At 35.4% G+C, this 24,717-nt stretch overlaps 1 protein-coding gene across 1 annotated transcript in view; it reads right to left on the bottom strand.

Moving 5' to 3' along the window:
• OVCH2 (ovochymase 2) overlaps window positions 1-24,717 on the bottom strand; it is a 41,606-nt gene that overhangs the window by 6,577 nt on the left and 10,312 nt on the right. The window contains exons 2-17 of the mRNA XM_087929483.1: window positions 22,314-22,423; window positions 21,073-21,164; window positions 20,500-20,672; window positions 19,337-19,432; window positions 18,373-18,524; window positions 17,365-17,560; window positions 15,079-15,102; window positions 13,718-13,808; window positions 9,909-10,042; window positions 9,396-9,536; window positions 8,618-8,748; window positions 7,893-7,986; window positions 6,233-6,364; window positions 4,245-4,322; window positions 3,191-3,377; window positions 2,281-2,353 (exon numbers count right to left, since the gene is read on the bottom strand). Coding sequence (XP_087785609.1) covers window positions 2,281-2,353; window positions 3,191-3,377; window positions 4,245-4,322; window positions 6,233-6,364; window positions 7,893-7,986; window positions 8,618-8,748; window positions 9,396-9,536; window positions 9,909-10,042; window positions 13,718-13,808; window positions 15,079-15,102; window positions 17,365-17,560; window positions 18,373-18,524; window positions 19,337-19,432; window positions 20,500-20,672; window positions 21,073-21,164; window positions 22,314-22,423 — 1,904 coding nt within the window. The remainder of the gene's footprint in view (window positions 1-2,280; window positions 2,354-3,190; window positions 3,378-4,244; window positions 4,323-6,232; window positions 6,365-7,892; window positions 7,987-8,617; window positions 8,749-9,395; window positions 9,537-9,908; window positions 10,043-13,717; window positions 13,809-15,078; window positions 15,103-17,364; window positions 17,561-18,372; window positions 18,525-19,336; window positions 19,433-20,499; window positions 20,673-21,072; window positions 21,165-22,313; window positions 22,424-24,717) is intronic.

Below are 24,717 nucleotides of genomic sequence, written 5' to 3'. Positions count from 1 at the left end.
ACTGAGGTGTCACACTCAAAGCAGTAAAAGTGGGGAAACCTATGCTTGTTTCTTTTTCTTTTGTGTTAAAACTTGTATTAATCTAGAATTTATAGAAAGAATGTGTGATGGAAAGAAAATATGACAGATTAAAGAACTATTTAAATTAATAAGCTAATACAGACTATTAAAAGGAAGGAGAGACATTGGTAACATTTTTTTATTAGGCAAACATATATTATTATTTTTGTTTTTAAAATAAATATCAAAGGATTATATTTGAAATAATTGAAATGAAATGAAGGGATGTTTAGATTGAGATCAATATAAGTGACTACAATTAATTTGCTTGTTTCTCTCCTTTCTGAAAGTTCGGAATGGAGAAGGTAATAATAGAATTAAGTATGCATATATGAATGTATAACTATTGTCATATTTGTACGCAAAAGTGATGACCCGGAAATATGTGTGTCCACTAAAAAGAGCTTTTTGTTTTTATGTGAAAAATTGAATAAAATTTGTTTAAAAAAAAGTTATGAAGGCATCTGCTCCTTATGATAGGAATAGTATAAGAGTAGTGCAGGAAGGAAGCATTCACTAGGTGAAGGGGTTAAATTCCGTGGGGCTTGTGGCATTGTTTATAACACCTGGAAGGCTGGGACTCAGAGCTCTCTCACCTGCCTCCTCTAAAGTGACTTGAACATAATCATTACATCTTCCTGATCCTGGCATCAAATTGCCCAGAGTTTTTTTGTTTTTGCTTTTTTGTTTTTTTCAGGACAGGAGTGTGTAACTTTTTAAGTCAAAGGTTGCATTTAGCTTTTGATAGTATGCTGGGAGCCACGTACTAAAAAGTTTGTAGGCCCAGAATAGATTTGATTTAGTTTTATCTAAATTTAAGCATTAGCTATAATTATTTCTTCTCATGTATTTAATACTCAACCATCCATCACATTAAAAATAATAGTCCCCTTTGTTGAAATTATTACACTATAGCCTTTACTTACAGCATTAACACTTAAGCTGCAGATAATACACCTGTGCTTTTTAGATGTCCTAAATAAACTTATCCTACATTACTGGGTGGCTAGGTATATTAAAGACATCAGCTAAAGAGCAAGACTCTTTTTTATTAATTGTCCAGCATTATTAAATAGTACAGGAAGTCTTTGACTTACAATCACTCTAGGAACCAGAATTTCAGTCCCTTAGCAATGCAGTTATTAAGTAAATCTTAATGTGACCAAACCCAATTTTACAACTGTTCTTACTGCATTTGTTAAGTGAATGATACAATTATTCAGTTAATTTGACTTTCCCCATTTATTTGTCGAATAAATTTTTAAAAACAATACATTTTTATGCTTTTCCACTAGGAAGGTTGCAAATCATGATCATCTGATCATAGGACACTGCAACCATCATAAACATGAGTCCTATTGTAACTTCAAATTGTCACTAAACGAATGATCATAAGACAGGGACTGCCTGTAATGACAATTTTCAAATGTACATCTTATCTGTAGACCTGTGTTTCCCAACCTTGGCAAATTAACGGTGCGTGAACTTCAAGTCCCAGAATTCTCAGCGATGGTTATGGTGGCTGTGGAATTCTGGGAGTTGAAGTCCATATACCTGGGAATTGCCACAGTTGGGACCCCTGCTGTAGACCATTCAACACAGGCAACTTTTCATCATCTATCAATCAGCTCAACACAGAGTGGAACATTTTTGCTTCAGTGATACTCAAGGTTCCCTAGGATCAGATAATTATCAAGTCTCTACATTTAATTATTCATATTCCAACTCCTTATTTACTACTAGATAATAAAACACAATAAAAAGATAGATAATAAAAAGAAAAACAAAAAGCTAGAAAAACAAAGAAAGGAAACAATACCTGGAAATCAAAGAAAGCCATTTTCTAGCCTAACTGTCTTAGCTATGGTAAATGTAATCCTGCAGCAGAACCAAACACTTTAAAAAGCTCAGTTAGGCTAGAAGCTATTTGCTGATCCAAATAGAAATCATAGCTAATAGTGTAAATATTTTAACAAAATATTTCAATGCTTAAACCAAACAAGTTTGACAACTTCCACATTGCTTCAAAATCCTGTAGGACTGGCTTTACCAGAAACATGCTTCTGTATTATAAAATGCAAAATAGCATCTAAACCGTTTTCAGTTCAACTAACAAGGATCACTTTCCTTAAAAGAACTGAGGCTCATAGATTATATAGACTACTACAAGTTCACAGTCAACTCACATTATGTTATAAAGAAAGAACAACTTGTACTAACTTGGCTGCTCTGATCTTGCTCTTTTATATCATGAGTGGCCACCACCACTCTCCAAAGATCTTGATATTTTCCCCTAGAAAAACAATATAATTCAAATATTGCTTTAATCAGCTCAAGCATAGCATCTCTCATAACTCCCCTACACAGTTATTCATTGGTAGATAAACAAAAATACTAAATTTGAAATAAGAATCCAATACCGATCACAAACCAAGTAAGTTCACATTGCCACTAGGTATTGTAATACGATTATATAATAAAAAAATATTCAATATATTTACTATGTCTAAAAATGTCCAGTCATTTGAAAGGGAATAAAACTTCCAATTTATTTCATAGAGTAATGAGAAGAAATGAGAATATAAATGTTACGTATAAATGTTGTAACTGTCATGTAGCAACAGGCAGCCACATAATTATCAATAGTTATCAAAGAGGGACTTTGTCATTAAATCCAAAGAATTCATTAATATCATGCCCAGTTAATGTAGTTAAATTTGCAGAAGAGAGTTGAGAGTTAGATATTGGTATAATGAGGTAAGGCAAGCCATGAGTATGATTGCCCTGAAATTGAATCAGAATTGTAGGAAGACCTTAGCAGAATTAAGATACAAAACATTGGTCTTCAGAACTGGACAGCATTTGTCAAATGTATTGTGGTGGATTTGATGAAATATAGGTAAAAACATGGTAGACATATAGGTTATCACTAAACTACTAAACTAAAACTAAACTACTAAACTACTGTCAAACTACTGTCAAATCACTCTGGCTTAAGTCAATGTGTCTACTTACCTGGGCAATTGTAAGTAGTACAGAGCATTGCACTGTAATTTATGCATTTGTTCATATGTTTTCTAGATTGAATAGACTGTTTCTGTCAAAAATAGAGCATCCGTAGTGTACTTACTCTTTTTTTAAACAATGAGCAGCAGTAACAATCCATGTTCTTGTGAGAACAGCTCCACCACAGATGTATTCATCCAAAATCTGCAAGCTGGCCTGCCAAGGCCAAGAATACGGCACAGCTTCCTCACCGCCAACTATCCGACTAAAGAGAAATCTAGGCTGGTTGGATGCTAATCCACAGTTATCATCTGCTGACAAAGAAAATGTGAACACAGAGCACAACATTTCTTCATAGAAAACATAATGCTATTTATCCTTGGCTGATTCTTTAGATTGCTTAGGATGCTGTACTAAAGAATTCTGGAAGATGAAGTTCACCTGTTTTAAAATTGTCCAGGTTGAGAAGCACTGCTCTAGGCAAGCTATCATTAACAGCAACACAACATTGGGGATTTGCCAGTCTAAAAGTTGGTGTAAAGAAAAGTAGGGGAGGCATACAGTGTCTGTCCCAAATGAACGGTCTTTTTCCAAATGGATAGTAAATCCATTGGATGACCTTCAGTTAGCATCTATACATCAAATCCCTAGTCATTCTACAAGTTTGCAATGGCCAAATGATGGCTATTGCATCCCATCTCTATCCATAAAGAGGAAAGTCAGTGGCATTCCATAATTCTTGCTAAAAAAAATACTTGATGATCCAGTATTATGGGTTATCATCCATCTTTTTTTCTTTTTTCTTTTGCTCTTCATTAAAGCCTTTCCATTATAATGGAGCCTTTGTGCAACCCAAATAGATAGAGGGTCAGACTGGCCAATATTCTATAAAAGAATGTACAAAAATTCAAATTTTAACTCTGTGAAGTTTATTGTTAAATAAGTGGATTCATCCATGAATTACTTATTAGAGCAACACAGTTTCTACCTAGATTTGATGAGTGACAATAGAATGCTTACAGAAATTTGTATATAATTATCATTCTGCATATGTTATACTACAGTATATGTCACATTTATTCCAAGAATATTTACAAATTAAATTCTGGATTTTTCTCTGCTTTCCTTTTCACCTTCTTTGTGGTTATTAAAAAGAGTTTCAGGAGAAGCATATTTACCAGGCATGTCTGTTTCATTTGCAGGCTCACTGATTTCTTCAAGTATCACTCCACTGCTTGAATTTGTTACATTTAAATCTAATCAAACCAGAAGAAGAAGCACACATTATCAGTATTCCTGATGTTATTCAGCTTTCACCAGGAAAGATAAAAAATTCAGTTTACAACTATGTGTATATGTATGTATATGTATATATGGTTTAATTTATGGTCTGCAGTTTGGAGCACCATGGCTTCATTACGTATCTATATTTTCCTATTTTACTACACGAAAGGTGTATTAGTACAAAGGATTAGTACAAAGGACACCTGGAGTAGCAGATGAAACTGGTACATAAAATCAATGTTAAAGTAGTAGTGGTCCTTAATTATCACCATCACTCCATCCTCTTAATAATTAGAACCAGATTTCCTCAATCTGAAGCAGTTAGTATTGAAAGCCCAAATCTGAAGAAAATCAGGTTTAAGATATGTCATGTACCATGACTTAGATACATAGAGGACAGTGTTGGTATACTGTAAATGCAGAATGACAGGTTTTCAACTTGGCTCAAAATTCAAGATTAACTTTCACCTTGAAGGAGGTTTCCACAATTACATTTCCACAACCACTTAGATTTTCTAATATCAAAGTTAGCCTTGAGATACATAATTCAGAGACTAGATAATAATATTGCTAATAGAAACTACTTATATAGTTTAATACATTTCCATCAACTAAGAAAACAATATTGAAAGAACAGTTTGTCCAAGGCTATATAATAAAAACAGTAGAGGCAAAGCCAACCCTGATTTAAAAGTATTTTTTCTGAACGTCATTCCAGAGACTATACTTTAAAAAAGAAAGTCTTAAAAAAATAAAATGGCGCAAGATATAAAATAATATATTTATTTATTATTATGTTTATACTTCTTAACATTTCCCATGGAGAGTGGCTTTGGGCAGTGTAAAGTTTAATCAATAAAATGAAACATTAAAATCAACATAATTTAGAATTACAAAATTTAAAATCATAAAACAACATTATAAAGAAGCAATACACCAAGATGGGGGATTAGCAGTTTTTAATAAGGCAGGGAGGTTCTCATGGGGTCAGCCAGCCACATAGTTGTGTAGGCCTCTTTTTCGTCATCATCCTTCAGGCTACATAGCCAGGTTTTGCAGCAGGCCAAGAGAATGTGGGCTTTCCTCACTGCTGAGGGTAAGATGTTCCACAGAGCAGTCCTATTTCACAATATATCCTAGAAACGCTCAAATATGATGGTCCAAAAGCTTCAGTACAGGTGTTCTTTAAAAGGCTACAAAACAGTCAAGAATATTGTACAGTACCTATGTTCGGTTCTATATAAAAACCACCAGAGTTACCTTGAGGTAAGATGGGCAGCCTATACATTTTATAAACAAAGAAACAAATTATGGCTTTGGTTTTCCAGGAATGGCAACCATGACCAGCTAACTAGGAGTAAGAGCAACTTCAGGCAATATCTTATGCCAAGTCATTAGTGGATCATTTAGCCTGGTTTTATCAGCACTGATTCACAAGCTGTCTAGATTTTCAAATAATAATTTTTCCGTCCCTATCTGGATATTGCAGGGACTGGTTTCTGAACACAATCTGAGGGTTAGAGACTATCCATGCTAACAATTTTGCAACATCATCTAGACATGGTTGTGGTGATATTAAAGCTTCTAAATTATTGATAAATTGCAGTAGGTGATTGTAGTAATAACTATTCTCTACAGGCTCTAATGCTAGTAAATTTTATGCCTCACTTCATTCATTCAAGTATTACATTAGAAAAGCAGGAGAAATGTGATTAAAGTATGAATTGTGATTTGATTTGTTAGAATGAAAAACGTATTCATGATCCACTGAAATCTCTAGCAATTTGAAAGCAGTTTGCTGCTATAAACAACATACTGAAGTGGACAAAATGTATTCTGTGTATGTATGAGGAACTGCTGTACATACAAACAATTTCTTTACCTGCAACATCAATGAAGAAAAATACAGCTTTGAACCCACTGTAGGTCTCTGTTTCATCAGAATGAAAGTGGATAAGCATTGTGTTAGAGGAACTCAGAACTGGTGCTGGGACAGCAAATCCACATGATCGAGCTAAGAAAATGAATCAGCGAATGAACGAATGGTAAGATCATAACAACAAACTGCCTCTTTTTAAAAGATAATGTTCAGTTATTCAGTGTGTTTTTAATCATTCTGTTACAGCCTGTTTCAGACCTACAACTTTTACAGCTTGTCTCACCTAGCAGATCAGATAGCAGCAGCGAACAAAGCAATAACCCTTTACTTGCTGACTCTCAATACTACCTCGTTACTTCAATACTTATAACACTGATTACTTCATTACCTCAAAACTTATAACTTTATTACCACAGGACTTATATAAATGATGAGCTAATGATGTCTCTAAAATAATTTCTCTGAAATAATCTCTAAAATAATTAATTTATCAATTGATTGATTGATTAGTGTGATTAGAGTGTTTAGTGCAAATAGCGTGATTACTGATCGGTGTAAATGATCAGTGATTAGTGTAATTTGATTAATAAAATTAGTGATTTAGTGAAATTAATTGACCAGTGTGATTAGTGATTAGTGTAATTAATTGATTAGGGTGATTGTTGCTTAGTGAAATTATTTGACTAGTGTGATTAGTGTAATTGATTAATTGGTGCAGTATTGGCTGTATTGTTTCTGGGAGTTGAAGTCCACAAGTCTTAAAGTTGCCAAGTTTGGGGATCCCTGAGCTAAAGCATCAGGCTAGAAATCAAAAGACTATGAGTTCTAGTCCTTTCTTAGGCACAAAGCCAGCTGGATGACCTTGGATCAATCAGTCTCCCAGACCTAAAAATTGACAATGCCAAGCCACTTCTGAAAATCCTTCCTAAAACACTGCAGGGACCAATAGTCTCTGAAAATCAGACGTGATTGAATGGATTTTTTTTTTTAAAGGCCCACATGTTTTGTTGAAGATAGTCTTCAGGTAAAAGGAGTGGCTCCATTCCAATGAAGGCAAAGACACAGGAGAAGCCCCGCTAATATATAAAGTCACCTGTGACTCAAGCCATGACCTTTGGTGCCCTATGCTATTTTCTTTTGATATTTCCACCCCTCTTAGCATTTGTAAAACTGCAGGTATTACCCAAAGGCACAACTCTATAAAGTAATCATGTAATAATTATCTTGATTTTAAGCTTTGCAAATAGGGAAGAGGGACAGATAAATTACACTGTATGCACGCAGACACAATTACCAAATCTAGATCTGTGATACAAGAGATCTAGCAGCGGATTTGTGATGGCTCATCACTGGAAGCTTTCAAAAAGAGAATGGACTGCTATCTCTCAGAAATGGTGTAGGGTCTCCTGCTTGTACCATTTAGTGCAATGTAAGACTCTGCAGTATTTTTATTACAGTTGTGCAGATGATGGACTGATTATGTATAACAAATAACCACTAATATAGTAGGAAAAGCTCAGGCAAAGATAAATGGGAAACCATGCACCTTGCAGCTATAAAGCCAATCAATTATACCAGCATTCTTAATTTAGTTCCTTTCTGCACATACACAAGAACCATTAGAACTGAATCAACCCACAATTTAGAAAGGAATATAACAGACCTATTTCTTTCTCCTTTGCCACATTTTCATAGACTGTCACTGAGTCATAAATACAGTCTTCATTTTCTTCCAGTTCAAAGTGTTCATATGCAAGCTTCAGAAAAATAAAAAAGAAACTGAAATTCCTCCAAAACAAAGGAGTTTGATTTTAAATAAATATGTTTTTCTTTTTTTATTCGTACAGCTCTTACTGTTACCAAACAGTTAAACCATTGATCAAACATGATGCTCAAGAAAAACTTCATTCAACAAAGCACAAACAAATGCTATTATCCTCTTCCCAAGAAATGTGCAGAAGATGAGGTTTCACATCCTTAAAATATTAAAAATTTCATTTTGCAAATGTTTAATTCAAAAAAGATCCAGACTTTAGTTTACTACTATTTAATATAATGGCAGATCTCAAAATGAGAGTAGCAATATCCTCATGTGCCCCAAAGTTTTCCAAAGTTTTAAAACTTCAGCAATCAGGATTGACATAAAAACAAATATTTATTTATGGGATGTAATCAGAATGATAGGGACATAGGATAAAAGCCTGGCTGAAGATAGTCAGGCTCAATACTAAAAATGTTGGATTCCATATTTTAAAAATCTAATATAAACACAGAGTAATATGTATAAAATAAAATTCATGAACAGAAAAAGTGGCAAAGTGCATTTGAACCAAATCAAATATGTGTAAATTTTAATTGAAAGAAATATGTTATGCATATGACTTATACCTTAACAACATGGTTCTCTGGAGCATGAACAATCCATTGGCATTCTGCTAGATTATTATATGCTTCTGGATAATGCATGCTTTGCACTGTTCCTTCTTCAAAGAGAACTGCTAGAGATTCACAGCCAGAATCTAAACAGAAACCAAACTTTCTTCAAAATAAATAAGCTGTTTCAAACATTTAGAAGGTTATGTTGTCCTATCACACTGTGAAATTTATGCATATAATTATGATGTACATTAAAATGAAATACAGCTCTTTGAACATTACCATTATAGGGAAAGAAATATTACTTAGATGGTGAATGAAAACAGTTTTGAAAGGGATAATTTTACTACAAATGGTGCGATGGTGTATTTGAATAGTGGATTGGCCTTGCTTGTGGTGGTACCTCTTTTGTCAGAGTGGCCAGTTCTAAAGTTGATGTGGATTGGTTCATTTGTATCAGCAATTGCTTGGTTCTTGAGTGTAAACATCTTATTATATGTAAAGTCATTTCATATCTCAGTTCCATCCTGTCTTGTGATGGCTTAAGTTATTCCTCAAGGAACTTAGTAATGATACTTCTCCATGAAGTTCATGCACTCAGAAGTTCAGAACCACAAAGACCAAATTTATCTCTTTGAAAGGGAAGGAGAGAAAGACGAATGCAGGGTAGGCGTGGCTCCAAAATGCCATTCTGTTTTTCATAATGTATTTTTATATTGATTATGCAGTATCTCTAATCAAGAATAATCTGAATATGCACAATGGATTGATCAAGAGCATTAATATTTACCTAGAAAACTAGCTGGTTTTATAGCTCGGTATGTCATGCTAAATCCAGTTCCTTCTTCCTTGTTATCTGAGACAAATTTCAATCTTACGCTGTTTGAACCAATCAAAATAGGCAGTGGTAGGTTCATTCCACACAATTTCCCTAGAAAGCAATATGTAGAAATGAAGATATTGATACTCATAGGCATTGTTATTATTATTATCAGGGTCGCACATTCATCCTTTCAACTTTCAGAGACTAATTAAAAAAAAATGTGGTCATTTGCTGAAACATTCTTGCCAGTTCAACTATAGTGGAATATAGGGATGATTTTTCTTTCCATGCCATAAAGCCCCCAGATTTAAATTTTCTTTGCAGGTAATAAGTGGTTATTCAGTTCAATAAAGTGTCAAGTAATGCTGACATTTGAGTAGAAGATTGTTTTGATTGTCAAAGAAATGTCAACAATAGCAGAAACTTCTGTTTTTAATTAGAAGCCAGCTTGCGGCAATATATTTTGAAGAAGCAACCTACCAATGAGTCGATCATCCATAGAAATCACTGACAAAGAATCATAGTCACAGAATGCATCTGGCTCCACATCAAAGTGAGAAAAATTCAACACTATATGCCTCCCTTCTGGAACAGATAAAGTCCAAATGCAGAGTCTAAATTGAAAAAATATGGAGGGAATTCTAGTTGAAAATTAAACCATTAATTAAGCACAGGTGCACAAAATCATAGATAAAACAAAAATGTGTTTCTTCCACCCTCCCATGCATATTATATTGAAATCCAGTTAAATATTATAACCCTCCCCCCCATGCACACATAATAATTTTAGATCTCTAATAAAACCCAGTGAGATTTTAGATTTGCTTCTGAAAAACTTAATTCAAACAGCCTAAGAAGAATTTCACAGACTAATAAAAGGTAAGATGAATGCCATGAAAAGATGTATAAAGATGAATGTCTAGAACTTTCTAGGATATAAAGAAGTCATAGTTACATAATACCTTTTAAAAAGAAGGTTCATTGCTTGCTTTATTTACCGAATAACCCACTACACGAACATAACTTTACTTATCATATTAAGCCACATTTGATTAACCATGGCTCAGCTGATAAATTACAATCATCTTAGTTTGCATAAATTCAAGCCCATTATTTACAAATCGCAATATCTGGTTCATATAACACCAATAAAGCACATTAAAGTTTAGAGATCATCCTCACATCTTGCTCACCATAATCGGAAGATGCCTCACTAACCATTTTAAAATGACATACCTTTAGGTTGTCAAAATATTTTGGCAATTCATTAATAATTGGGTCCCTTTGAATGTACCCATGAAAAAGACTTGCATGAAGACATAGCAAATGTAAACAAATTTCTTTTCCTATCTTACAAAACTCACTTTCTCCTCAACTCCAGAAGCATTCCAGGTTATGGAGAGGTTTTACCCACTAGAAGTTTTTCCTCTCCATTGATGCGTAATTGGAGAAGTGAGCTATGGGAATCCATTATTCGTTTTACTTAACTTGTCTTGCATTAAATCTATATGGACAGTACCAATCTCCTGTAGCATATTCTGAGGGAGGCTAGGGTTTCAGACACCAGAAATTATTCGGACATCATCATTACTACTACTACTACTACTACTAATACTACTACTACTACTATTATTATTATTACTATTACTATTACTATTATTACTATTATTACTATTGTTATTGCTGTTGCTGTTGTTGTATTATTATTATTATTATTATTATTATTATTATTATTATTATTATTATTATTATTATTATTATTATTATTATTATTATTAAATCTTTAGTGAGATTCACAGCCTTTGGGGCTGGTTGATAGCTCAACAGACCGAGTCCTAACCAAGGACCTAGGAACTGTTAAATTAGTGTCGGAGGATATAAGCTGTTCCAGGTAGGGTAGTTTTTTGTAGAATCAGGTCTGATAAATTCAGAATTTCCAAATAGCTAGGTAGCCCTTTAGGTATTAGTCCAAGGGTTCCAATTACAATTGGGATAACACACGATTTCTTTTCCAGTGTTGCTCAACTTTAATTTGAAAGTCCCGACACTTCATGATTATTTCTTACTGCATTCTTCAATTCGTGCAACACCAGGTATTGCAATGTAAATGAACCAGCCCTTTTTCTTTTCACAACACATCTGTCATGTCAGATGTGTTGTGGGCCAAGTGCCTGTGAGTCTGAATTCTGAAGTCCCACAAGATCTTGACTTTTTCATTCTCCAGAACCTTCTCAACCTGATGTTCCCAGTAGGTGTTACTATATTCAAATCCAAACTTTTGGCACAGTTTCCAGTGAATGATTTTAGCAACTTAGCTATGGCGTTCTAGGTAGTTTGTGAAATTTTGCTGCACCCACTGATTAAATGGTCAACTGTTTCATCTTTCTCATTACAGAGGCGGCATTTGCTGTTGGTGGTGACATGCTGAATCTTTGCCTTCATGCAAATTATGGCTAAGGCTTGTTCTTGAGCAGCCAAAATAAAGCCTGCAGTTTCTTTTTTCAGTATTCCTGATTTTCACCAATTCCAAGTAACCTTTTGGTCAGCTTTGCCTTCATTAATTTTCAGGTATTAGCCATGCATGGCTTTACTTTTCCAGTTTTCAATTTGCTTCTCAATTATTTCTTTTTTGTATTCAGCTTTTTATTATTATTGTTGTTGTTATTAATAATAATAATAATAATATCAATATTATTAATATTATTATTAATCGTACAGTCAGCCAGATGTTCAGACTGGGTTTGGCATTTTTGTCTACCTAATGAGTCCTTACCAAGCACCTGGGATAGGCAAATCTGGATGTTTGATGGTGTTACAGATATCACTGCAGGATGGAAGCTGTTCCAAATAAAACTGCCTTCTGCAATTGACTGATGGCAAATTTGTCAACGCCTATGGTGTTCAAGTGGTGCTCCAGTTGTTTTGGGACTATTGATACTACACTTGCTTGCCTTTGCCATAGTCATTTGATTTCTATTTGTAGGTCTTTGTATTTTGTTATCTTCCCCAGTTCTTTCTCTTCTATTTTGCTGTCTTCAGGCACTGCCACATCCACTACCCAGACTTTTTTTTGTCTTTCTTATCAACAACTGTTAAGTCCAGGGTGTTATATGGGAGGTGCCTGTCAGGATTCTGAAGTCCCAGAGCAATTTAACTTTTTCATTTTCTATGACTTTTGTATTTTATGGTCGCACCAGTTCTTGCTTACAGGTAAATGATATTTCTTGCAGATCTTCCAATGCACCATTGTTGCTACTTTGTCATGTCGCTGCTTGTAGTCAGTTTGTGCAATTATCTTGCAGCAGCTTACCACTATTTCTTCAGCTTCTTTGCATAGGTGGCACTTACTGTCTGTTCCCGTCTTCTCAATTCTGGCTTTGTATACATTTGTCCTTAAGGCTTGGTCTTGCACAGCCAGAATTAATCCCTTGGTCTCTTTCTTTAACTTTCCTGCTCTTAGCCCTTATTATTATTGTTGTTGATGATGATGTTGTCATCCAAATTAAAGATAAGATTAATATGGCCATGAGAAAATGCCCTTAATATGTTGTATGAATGAAATCATACTTTTAATCTTCTGAATTGGTCACTCTATTGGGGTTTACATCAGAGGTCTTCAAACATGAGACTTTAAGCTTTAAGACTTTTGGATTTCAACTCCCAGAATTCTTCTTCCAGTCATGTTAGCTCAGGAATTCTGGGACTTGAAGTCCACAAGTCTTAAACTTGCCAAGTTTGAAGAGCCTTGGTTTACATAATGAAGAGTTCTGGTTAAATGTACAGGTAGTCCTTGACTTACAACCATTTGTTTAGTGACTGTTTGATGTTAAAACAGCACTGAAAAATGTGACTTATGACCATTTTTCACACTTATCACCACAGCAGCATCCCCATGGATGACCCCATGGTCATGTGATCAAAATTCAGACACTTGGCAACTGATTCATATTTGCAGTGTTCTGAGGTCATGTGATCACCTTTTGTTCTCTTCTGACAAACTCAATGAGGAAGCCAGATTCACTTCTCATCCATGTTACTAACTTAACAGCTGCAGTGGTTCACTTAACAACTGTGTCAAGAAAGGTTGTAAAATGGAATAAAACTCACTTAATAACTGTCTCACTTAATAACCGAAATTTGGGGCTGCATTATGATTGTAAGTCTAGGACTACCTGTAAAAACTTTGCTACAATAGAGTATGGATTGAGAAGGTCTCTGTATGCAACAATCCAGGGTAATTGAGCCTAGAAAATGGCAAATAAATAAGTGTTTGTAGTTTAACTACTTACTGATTATCCTGATAAAAAGGCTTTGGGAATTCAGGAAAAACCAATTTTCCTTCACTGCCAGAAAGTGCACCATCTTGAATGTTACACGATGCTGTATTGTGAATATATAACATGTTATAATGGAACACTTCAATTAAACTGAATATTCTTTTTTTTTTATTGCAGTCCTCAAGAGTTTGAATTCTAGACTCTCTAGCCACCATAATCATTGCTAGGAATTTTGAAAGTTGACTCCAGCACATCTGGTGGATTATTTTCCTCACTTTTTCTTACTTAGGCATTTTACGCTTGCGCTTATTTTTATTTTTACTTCCTCAAAACTAAAGTAACCGCATAGAAGACCACAGAAAACAGCTTTCTTTTTTTACATTAAAATCTTACTGGGGTAAAAAATATAGGAGTAACAAACAAGGAGTAACATTTCTATATTACTTTAGATAAGAAAGTGACTGTATGAATTTAAAGCTTCTATGGGGGAGATCCAAAAATGCTAACACAAGAAGGTTTTGCAGGTTTCCAGGGCTTTCAAATAAAGTTTGGGGAACCTTTGCAGGAATTCAGTCGGTACAGAGAGATATGTTGTGTTACACAGCTACAACCGTTCCATATTTGCTAATTGTGAGAGAGAAGACAAGAGACAGTGTGTCATCTGGGATGCCCTAATACAATGCTTGTCGAATGGGATAACAAAAAATAAAAATGTAATCATGCTTTGAGTAAAATTCAATTTCATCGAATTAGAGGAGGAAAGCCGCTTAGTTCCAATAATTAAGGACTTGTTTCGTCTCATGTTCCTTTTGGTCCATAGCTTAAAAGGAGTTCTGGAGTCCAAATAAGCCAGCATAGCTCCTATATTTAAAGACTTATTTTACTAACCAATCTATAAAATAAAAGCAGTGAAGACATGAATTCAGAAATAAAACCAGTTCTTAAGATAAATTTCAAGGGAGGGTAAAGTTTATCCACTGAAATTGCTTACCAAATGAGACTGTGCACAAGGTATTACAAATTAATCAGCATGACAGCAGTGAGCAGCTATTAAAGCTAAAGAAAAATTCTTAAAAGTTCATCACTGTTCTTCCTATCTTATTTCAAGAACTGCTTATTTTAATGTTACTTAAATATATCAACTTTAATTATTTAATTACATTCAGCATTTATAAGGAAAAGGAATATCAATTACTTAAAAATCAGTTGAATTGAGAAACTATGTAAATATTTTTTTAAAAATCAATTTTTCACATTTTAATTTTGCATTGACTGGAAATATTATCAGATATAAGCACAAAGTTGACCATAAAACATCGAACTTATCAAGAATATTCAAATTCAAAAAGGTCTTCTTGAAATTCTATACTCACCTACAGAACTCTTCATTTTGACATCTAATTAAAAGGAATGAATGAAATAGATTAGCTATAAACTTTTCATTTTTGTACGGCATCAAAAATGTCACAGTGAATTTGTAGCAGCAAAATGTAGCTTTCTTTGGACCCAAATCTCTGTCTTTCTGTTAAAAAAATGTATACAGGCAAACCTTGACTTACAACCATTCACTTAAAGATAGCCTAGCTCTAGGAAAAAATTATTTACAACCTGCAATCACATGATTGTGATTTATGATCACAATCACAAAAATTATTTACAACCTGCAATCACATGATTGTGATTTATGATCAGTCTGTTACTGTCAATCGGGGAAGCCAAATTCACTTACGACCATGAAATTCGCTTAGCAATCATATGATTCACTTAACCATGACATGATTCACTTAATGGCTTGTTGACTTGCTTAATGGCTGTGGTAAAAATGTAATAAAATTATCATATGGTCACATGAAGACTTGCTTAACGATTGCCTTGTTCAGAGACTGAAATTCCAATCCAAATTGGAATTTGACTGAAATAGAACTATTACCAGTTTGAAGCTAAATATTGATATTTCTATAAAATAAAACCAATGACATTCATAACAGTGTAGTGCAAAAGTGGTATACTGCCTTCAGTCACTACCAACAAAGCCTCTGACGTTACCTTCCTATAATGCACAACCAGCGGTGGGATTCAAATTTTTAACAACTGGTTCTGTGGGTGTGGCTTAGGTGGTGGATGTGGCTTGGTGGTCATGTGACTGGGTGGACATGGCTTGGTGGTCATGTTATTGGCTGGGTGTGGCCAACTCAATATCACTCACATCGAGGCACGCATCTCCTTGCCTGCCCTCTCATGACTGTAGGGATGCTGCAACAGTCGTAAGCGTGAAAAATGGTCATAAGTCACTTTTTTCAATGCCATTGTAACTTTGAATGGTCATTCCACATAAGCAAAGTACCAGCAAAGGAGAAAAAAAACTCCAGAGACGTTCCTGAGACAGGAAGTCTAATCCTGCCAAGAACGTAATAAGGGTTAATGGAGAGGCAGTTTCTGTAAGCAACACCAGAATGTTTTCTTCCTGCCTTCCTTACAGGATTAGACCAGTAATTTCTTCTAACAACCAATTCTCCAAACTGCTTAGAATGTTAACAACCGGTTCTAGCGAATAGGTGAGAACTGGTAGAATCCCACCTCTGTGCACAACTAGCCTCTTAAAACAAAGAGATCAGAAGAACAAACTTGGAACCATTTCATGTGCATATCTTTGCTGTATAACAAAACAAAATGAAAAACATTACATGTATATTACACCCAACATCATTGGTGTCTTTTTCTTACCCAATGTTCTTGCACTCATATGAATATTGCTAATTTTGCCAGTGCATACTAACAGAATGGCATTCACTAATGCACAAGTAGGGAATTCATGGCTTTCTACAGGTTGCTGAACTACAAATGCCAAAAGCTATAATAGCTGGAGTTGCTGAAAGTTGCAATTAGTGACTTTTGGAAAGCCACAAACTTTCTAATTACACTTTATCAAGACAAATATTTCTCCTCGCAATGAACATTCCCTCAAATCTGATTTAAGGTGATGAAAGAAAGCCTGCCACCTTCTGGTACACATCTGAGTAGAGCAGAGAAGGCAGAGTCAAGAAAAACCTGGTTTCTAAAGCAGACTCTGCTCATGTCAAGCCAGATGTATGTAGCCTGACTTTATAACCCAGTAAACATAAAACATAACAACATCATAACATAACGCAACATAAAACTAGGCATCAACTTTCAACATTTTTGTCAAGTAATGCGATGGTGTATGAGAAAACCTTGTGAGAAAGAGCCAGGAGACACATCTAAGGCAATGGTTAGATAACAGGCAGCGTAGTAGTGGATAGTGGACAGGACAAGAGGCCCAGAAGAGTTTCTGAGGCTGGAAACGAGAGAGGGGCAGGGAGGATTGTTCTTTCTCATACTTGCAATGTAGCTTTACAATAAAGTAGAATAAGCTTATCTGGTTGTGATTCCTATCTGGTTTACCCCACAAGGCTGACAAGGGATGAGAAAGATTCCCTCAAAAGACAGATATTAAAAATTGGCTAAACATGGGTGTTTTGTTTGCATGGGTGGGAGAGGGGATACTTTTGGAAGGGGAGCAAGTTTCTATTCTGAATTCAAGTCATAAATTCTAATCAGGTCAAATACTATTATCAATAAGACGCTAATTGAGGTTAATAATGAGCTAAATCACAGTATTGGTGATATTTTGTTACTACCGGTATCTATATGCTGCTGAATCCAAGGGAGCACCTTGGTCAGATCCGTAAAGACTCCCGGAGTTCCTCTTTTCGCATACTTCTTTTGCAGATTATGAATCCAGCTTCGAGCACATCCTATGCCCCATGAAGTCACTCCAATCAGGGTCCAAGGGCCATGTTCACGTTGGCACACAAGTGAACCTCCAGAATCCCCCTGCAGGAGAAACATTTTTTTTTCCCCAAAAGGAGACACATCTGAAACATTACATGCAGTTCTTTACTTATTGGATCTTAAGCATACTCCTTTTTGCAAACTGGTGGGGCAGCTCATTCCAGCCCTGTCACCTAATAAAGAGGCAATGTTACCTAGAGAATAAATTAGGGCAGGACTTAATGTATGAAAGACTTCACCGAAAAGTGAAGGGGAGAGGAACCCATTTGAGATCCAGTTGAGAAAATATAATTGGTTGGTCTTTATCAATGAATGGATGGGTTTTTGATGCCTCCACTAAGTTTGCATTAAAAATTGCAGGACTGTGGATTAAAGAAGAATTGGATCCTAAGTTACTGAAGAATTATTCTCATGCCCACTTTGAAACACTAGAATGACTGTCTACTTGCAAAAACTAAAATAGATTATTTTTATTCACATTTCTTGCCAATTTTTCAACGCCCTAATAAAAGCACCATTAAAAGCTCAGGGCTGACTCTACTTATTTTGAAGCAATGGTTCTTTGGTGGCTAATGATCAAGCAGCCTTGCTCTGAATTTCCACCTGGAAATGAACTTGAAATCTATTATTAATAAGCCACGGCCTTTCCTCCTAATAGTTTCTTTTGGAATTTTTCTAAAAGTCACAAAATGGACCTAAAACTACAATGGTATTTTACTACCATATTGTGTATCATCATCATCCACAACATTACCATTACTACCAATATCATCATCATCATCACCATCATCATCATCATCATCATCATCATCATCACATTCTCCTTAATAAACCTACTGATATAACCTACCAACCTGGCAAGCATCTTTTCCTCCATCTGGAAATCCAGCACACATTATAGTGTGACTTTGAATAGGCCTCCTTAGAGTTGACAAGATTCCAGAACATTGTGTCTGGTCTAAGATAGGCAATCTGACTTCATGCAGAACGTCAGGGAGAATCCCATCTGAAAACCAAAAAACAAACAAACAAACAAACTTCAGGAAGTTGCTTAGCAGTTGCATAGCAAGTTGTCATATTGTCATATTCCCTCAAGGTCCAGATTGTTCATTCTACCTAGAAATAGATGTTAGGGGTCTCAAGCAAAGATCTTTGTTTACTGCCTGATCCCTTTTTAATCTGGAGTTCCAGGGACTGGACCACTAGCCCTCAAAGTACTTAATGTGTATTGTGCCATTTTTCCCTCCACAAAACTTTCAAACATCATGAATTGAAATGGTGAAAGACTACAATGTGAAGCCAACAGTTTTCCAACTGTTTGTTAAACGTGATCACCATTGAAAACAGGATTTCTAGCCCTAGATGAAAGGAGAACTGCATGTTGAAATATGTCACATGGTTGAACGTCATGGGATACACACTATTATGCAATCATTTTCATAAATTAAGCAACAGAGTAATAAGCAGATGTTTCTGAATCTCTCTTTACCGCAATATCTAACATTTGCTTATATTTGTGGAAATCTAGCCTTAGAATGCACTAGAATCAAGGCTGACTTTATTTTGGGAGTGAAAATAGTATTGGGCATAGAGAGAAAACACACTTCCCTAAAACTTAAAACTGCATTTATTGTCACTTTCTCCCCACTTTCATTTTTAACATTATTCATTTTCATTTTTTGCCTCCCACCTTGGCTTCCCATGAGGGGGAAGGAGGAGAAGAGAGAGAGAGCTGATAGCACATATACATAAATGTACATTGAATAATAACTCCTTTTGAAGCATGAAACATGTTGAAATATCATATCATTTCCTTACTTTCTCTTAAACGACCCCAACCACAAGTGACACATACATATCCTGGATCAAATTTTTCATGCGGGCCAGGAAGACATACTGGCCATACTGTTGCACCTAACATTAAAACAGATCAAAGTTCTGATTACACATTTGAATGAATAATGTTAATGTGGCTCATGTCTCAATGACAATTTCATACACCTTAATAGGTATCAAGAGGCCCAGCACAGAAAGTAATTTCTACAAAAGTTAAAGTATAATTTACAAAAGTATAAAATCTAATTTAACACTATGAAATGGAAATACAATTCCGTTCCAAAGTGGACATCAAAATAAAATCCACTATTAAATGTCTTTGTGTTTCCTACCTGTACACCCAAAGTTTTAAATGTGTTGTCTTCTTTCCATCCACAATTGGAGTTGTGTAAAAGTGCCTGATTTTGTTTGATCATCTAATGATAAACAAGCCAGGCACAAGCCTTTGGGTGGACAACTAGAATCTTGCCTTCCCCTCAGGATGCATGTTCTCATCACCCACACTTAATCTTTTGCCTCTAAATCACTCACATCTTTCCTTATCCAGAAAGCAATTAACAGAGTGCTCTGTTCATAGCTGCACTGTGGGTGGTAGCAGAGTGTACATACTGTGCTAGTGAAACGTAATCATGAGACTTCCTGAGAATCAAGCTATGTAAGGGTACTGATCAGTGGTGGCAATCAAATTTGTTTACTACCGTTTCTGTGGGCGTGGCTTGGTGGGCATGGTGTGGTTTGGTGGGCGTGGCAGGGGAAGGATACTATAAAATCCCCATTCCCTTCCCACCCCACTAACCTTCTTTTCAGCTCCATTCTCCTGTGCAGGGCAACAAAAGAAGACCCAGCCAATCAGCTGGGACTCAAGAGGCAGAGAATAGATGGGGGAGGGGCCAGTCAGAGGTGGTATTTATCAGTTCTCCAAACTACTCAAAATTTCTGCTACCAGTTCTCCAGAACTTGTCAGAACTGGCTGAATACCACCTCTGGTACTGATTGCTGACACAACTTACTATGTCCCTAGACTTTGTATTAGATTGTACAGTAAATTATTTTCCTTTGAATACCACATTTTTATACGATAGCTCAGATAGGCACACATGCTCATCACACATATGTTGACATATCATCTAAAACTAGGATATTACCATATTGGAAGTGACCATCCATTTTTAGAAGAGCAATATCATAATCCATTGGTTTCCTCCTATTAAATTTGGGGTGCTTAATTATGTATTTGACAGGGAGCGTCTGCTCTTCCTCATCTTTTAGACTCAAATCATGTTCTCCAGCAGTGACGGTCAGCAAATGCAGCAGTGATCTACAGAACAGTGGAGAGTTATAACTGGGAAAAACTGAAGATGGGTTTCTCAAAACTTAATTAAGTAAAGAATCCTCTTTTAGGCAGAGATTTTGTCTATCTATATCAGGGGTCCCCAAACTTGGCAACTTTAAGATTTGTGGACTTAAAGTCTTACAGTTGCCAAGTTTGGAGACCTCTAATCTATATCTACAGTGCATTCAGAAAATATTCAGACCCCCTTCACTTTGGTCCATTTTGTTATGGTGCAGCCTGATTCTACAGTTGTTGAAATTCATTTTTTTCCTCATTAATCTGCACTCATAATGACAAAGTGAAAATGGAATTTTAGAAATGTCTGTAAATGCATTAAAAAGAAAGAAAAACCTTGAAATATTCCAATTGAATTGCCTGCTTGTACCTGCTTACAACACAGTGAGCTGCTGTGATTACCCACTGAGTGGAAACAAGAGTTCCTCCACAGAAATGATGATTACTTCTTTTCAAGGAAACCTGTATCACAGAGAGCACATACTACTTTAGGAAATGAACATCTCAGAACAGAAAGAACAGTAGAAGGCAGAATACACAGTGGGGTACAGTGAATATGTAGTAAAAGTCAGATTAATGTCATAAATTCATGAAAACAATATCTCCTGTGCATAATATGAAGCAGAACTGAATGCTAATAGCCATCATCAACCCATTGACTTTACCACTGGTGCAGTGGCTAGAGTGCAGTACTGCAGGCTACTTCTGCTGACTATCGGCTGACTGCAATTTGGCAGTTCAAATCTCACCAGGCTCAAGGTTGACTCAGCCTTCCATCTTTCTGAGGTGGGTAAAATGAAGACCCAGATTGTTAGGGGCTATATGCTGACTCTGTAAACCACTTAGAGAGGACTGTACAGCACTATAAATTGGTATATAAGTGCTATTGCTATTGCTATTCTCAAAATTGGCCCAATACTATCAATATCTAAATAGTTTTCTTCATATGAGATTAATATCATTGTAATGACTGAAGCTATCTTTTTTTTCATATTCCCTTCCTCAGGTTTATAGTGCAGTATAAATAGTTGCAGTAGCAGCACTTGGGAGGAAAAATCCAAAGGGGCAGATTATAGTAGAGCATATCATTTGTGCTTGTGAAAATGCCTAAACCTGCCAATCAAAATGGATGTAGTATATTGCATTGTTTGGTGTGGCCAGAAGCTTAGAAGTGACAAAGTGCATTTTGTGGGAGGAAAATGTTGGAAACTGAAAGAAAAGTTACACTCCCATCACAAATCTTCAACAAAAAAAACCCATTTTTTTATTATATCTGAACAATGTCTTTCCTTTAAGTAACCGCAGATGGCCAATAAAAACTGTGGAGGGGGGAGCAAATGCATTGTTCTCTTGTTTGGCATTACCTATGAGATTAAAATTGGATTTTCCAAAAGAGTATGCCTATCTCAGTTTCTCATAATACAGACAACAGAATTAATGACAATGTTGTATTGGGGATCAAAAAAAAAGAATGGCCATTGTTCATTATTTGCTCCATTGGTCTTGCAAAGTGCTGTTTAGCAAAAGCAACTATACAAAAATAAAATCAAAGATATGTGATAACCTAACTTTTCTTATTAGTGTGATAAGAGTGGGAGGAAATACACTGACCTGCCATGGATGTGATCCTTGTTGTACTTGACTTCCACCAACAATCCGAGCAAAGTGATTATAAAAGGCCCACGAATCGCTTCCAAGGACTTTATGCCCACATCTTGAATCTAAAAAGCATAGAAAAGAGGCAATGTAGAAAACAGGAACCCTTAGTACTAATCATCTACTTTATTTAGTGATCATGTCTAAATTTAAATTGTCCCCAAATTATTGAATTTTTCTAATCATATTATTTAATGAAGTGTATTTTTAATCATATTATTCTAATGCAATGGGAAAGATTCAGATAAATAACAGAAATAGAAAGAATTTTTTTCATTTTGTAGAATTCTGTAGATCAAATTAAACTATGCTATTAAAAGCAATTAAATAGTATCTATATGTGCTCAATTCTAAACACAAATGACTTAATTTGAAATTCAGTTAGACTAACTTTATGCATGCCAACTACAAAATAATCATAAAGATCAGACTTATTATCATATTGAATATTAAGTCTTTATTATCCACATGGATATATTTATATTTACTAACAAATTTAACATTCTGTTCAAGATGTTATAAGCTCAGGCCATATAGCAGTGAGATATCAACATGTGGATAAGCCTACTAAAGGTAACATATGAAATAATCACAAATTTTATTTTATATTAATTGAGTATTTAGCTATCAGGTTTTGGTGTCTCCCTGAATCTTCAGAATAAACTGATCCATGAGTAATAAAAATGCAAAGTAACAGGTTGCAAATTTAGGTCCAGTTACGTCCACATAATTAAGAACTGTCTGTTCCAAAAGAGGAATTTATGAATAAAAAGGGAAGGAAGGTGATTCTACATTGTCCAATGTCTTCCAAGCCTTTGAACAGATTTTGAAGGAAAGGTAATCAACCAAATCTTGTTTTCCATGCACCAAATTCTCTGATAGAATCAAGGAGCTTTCCAGATGGACACAATTGGAGGTAACCTTTTGCATCTTTGTATATAAAATTAACATTTTCATATAATAGTCCATTCAGGATCTACTCCCAGAATCATAATGAAATATTATCTCATGTACAAAAACCCATACCCAAAGTTATTTTTAAGGTGATGTGTCACTGCCACTCATCATATAAGGTCTACAGTCTATTCTTTTATTTGTTGATGTATATTCTACTGTTCTCCCAGAGGCAAAAGATAGTATATGTTGCACCCTTTTCTCCTTTTTGGTTCTTCCACAACAACCACCCTTTGGCAAAGGATGAGCTGAGAAGAGTACATGGCCCAAAATCATGCAGTGCACTTCCATGGTTCATGGGGATTATAAAACCTCCTTTCTCAGTCCTAGTCCAGCACCTATCTTTTTCCTACTCTTGGCTACAGAAGAAATAAGAAAGAATAGCTGGTAAATAAAGTCACTGAGATAAGTAAACATAATATTTACTTGGCCCAATAGAAATATCACTATTTTTACCTTCTGAAAATGATTAGCAATAAAGATGCAATTGGAACCATACCTTGTTGGAGAGCCATTGATGGACAGCTTGTTTTTTGAAGATAGACTGTTCCAAGTACAAGTAGAAGGAGATGCCCTAAAGCCACTGGCATGTTCAAGCTGTAGCTATGTTAAAACAGCATGGAGACCTTTATAGTAGCCAAAGAAAAACTGTAACACAGTAGGAGAGCAACAACTCGCTCATTAAAGTGCAGGTTACTCATTAATTCAGCTGTAAAGCTTTTAACCAAGCGCTAGTAAATTTTTTCACATTTAGCCAAGCCTGATTCCTTTCCAATTTCTCAGGAGACTGAAGTTCGTTACTACTTGATGCTAAATTTGAATCTTTCTCAAACTGTCTATACATTAAAAGGAACAATAGAAAGAGGCCTCCTCACTAGCCATCACATAATGGCCTCATGCCAACATAACTGATGATTAACAACTCTGATTTCATTATAGTTGTTTCCAAGGGCATCCCATGTTATTTTTGTTTTAAAGAATTAATTTTCTGTATTTAAAGATCTGACAGCAAAGGAACTGTTCATGCTGATGCTTTTATCGAAATACAGCCTCCCTGCTCTCACCACTGGCTGGGAATTAGGAGAAGTGATGCCTTTGATGTTCTGAGACCACAGGTTTGGAGAAGATGAACTGAGAACCATTCAGTAGGTACATTTCCAAAGTTTCTCATATAATACATGTGGGCGTATACCTAATTTTGTATTCATTTGTTCATTTTATCATGTTTATGTACTGTATATTGGAAGTGATGACCCTTTGAGAGCTTTATGCAACAAAATTTCATCTTAATGTATGCCTATTAGTGTACATTCAAAGCAACAATAAAGTTATTCTATCTGTCCATCCATCCATCCATCTATCCGTTTGTCCGTCCGTCCGTCTGTCTGTCTGTCTATCTAATTAG

Source organism: Pseudonaja textilis, chromosome 1 (assembly GCF_049901715.1).
Source record: "Pseudonaja textilis isolate UNSWEBS1 chromosome 1, rPseTex1.2, whole genome shotgun sequence".
NCBI lineage: Eukaryota > Metazoa > Chordata > Lepidosauria > Squamata > Elapidae > Pseudonaja > Pseudonaja textilis.
This window is presented reverse-complemented; position numbering and strand designations above follow the sequence as displayed.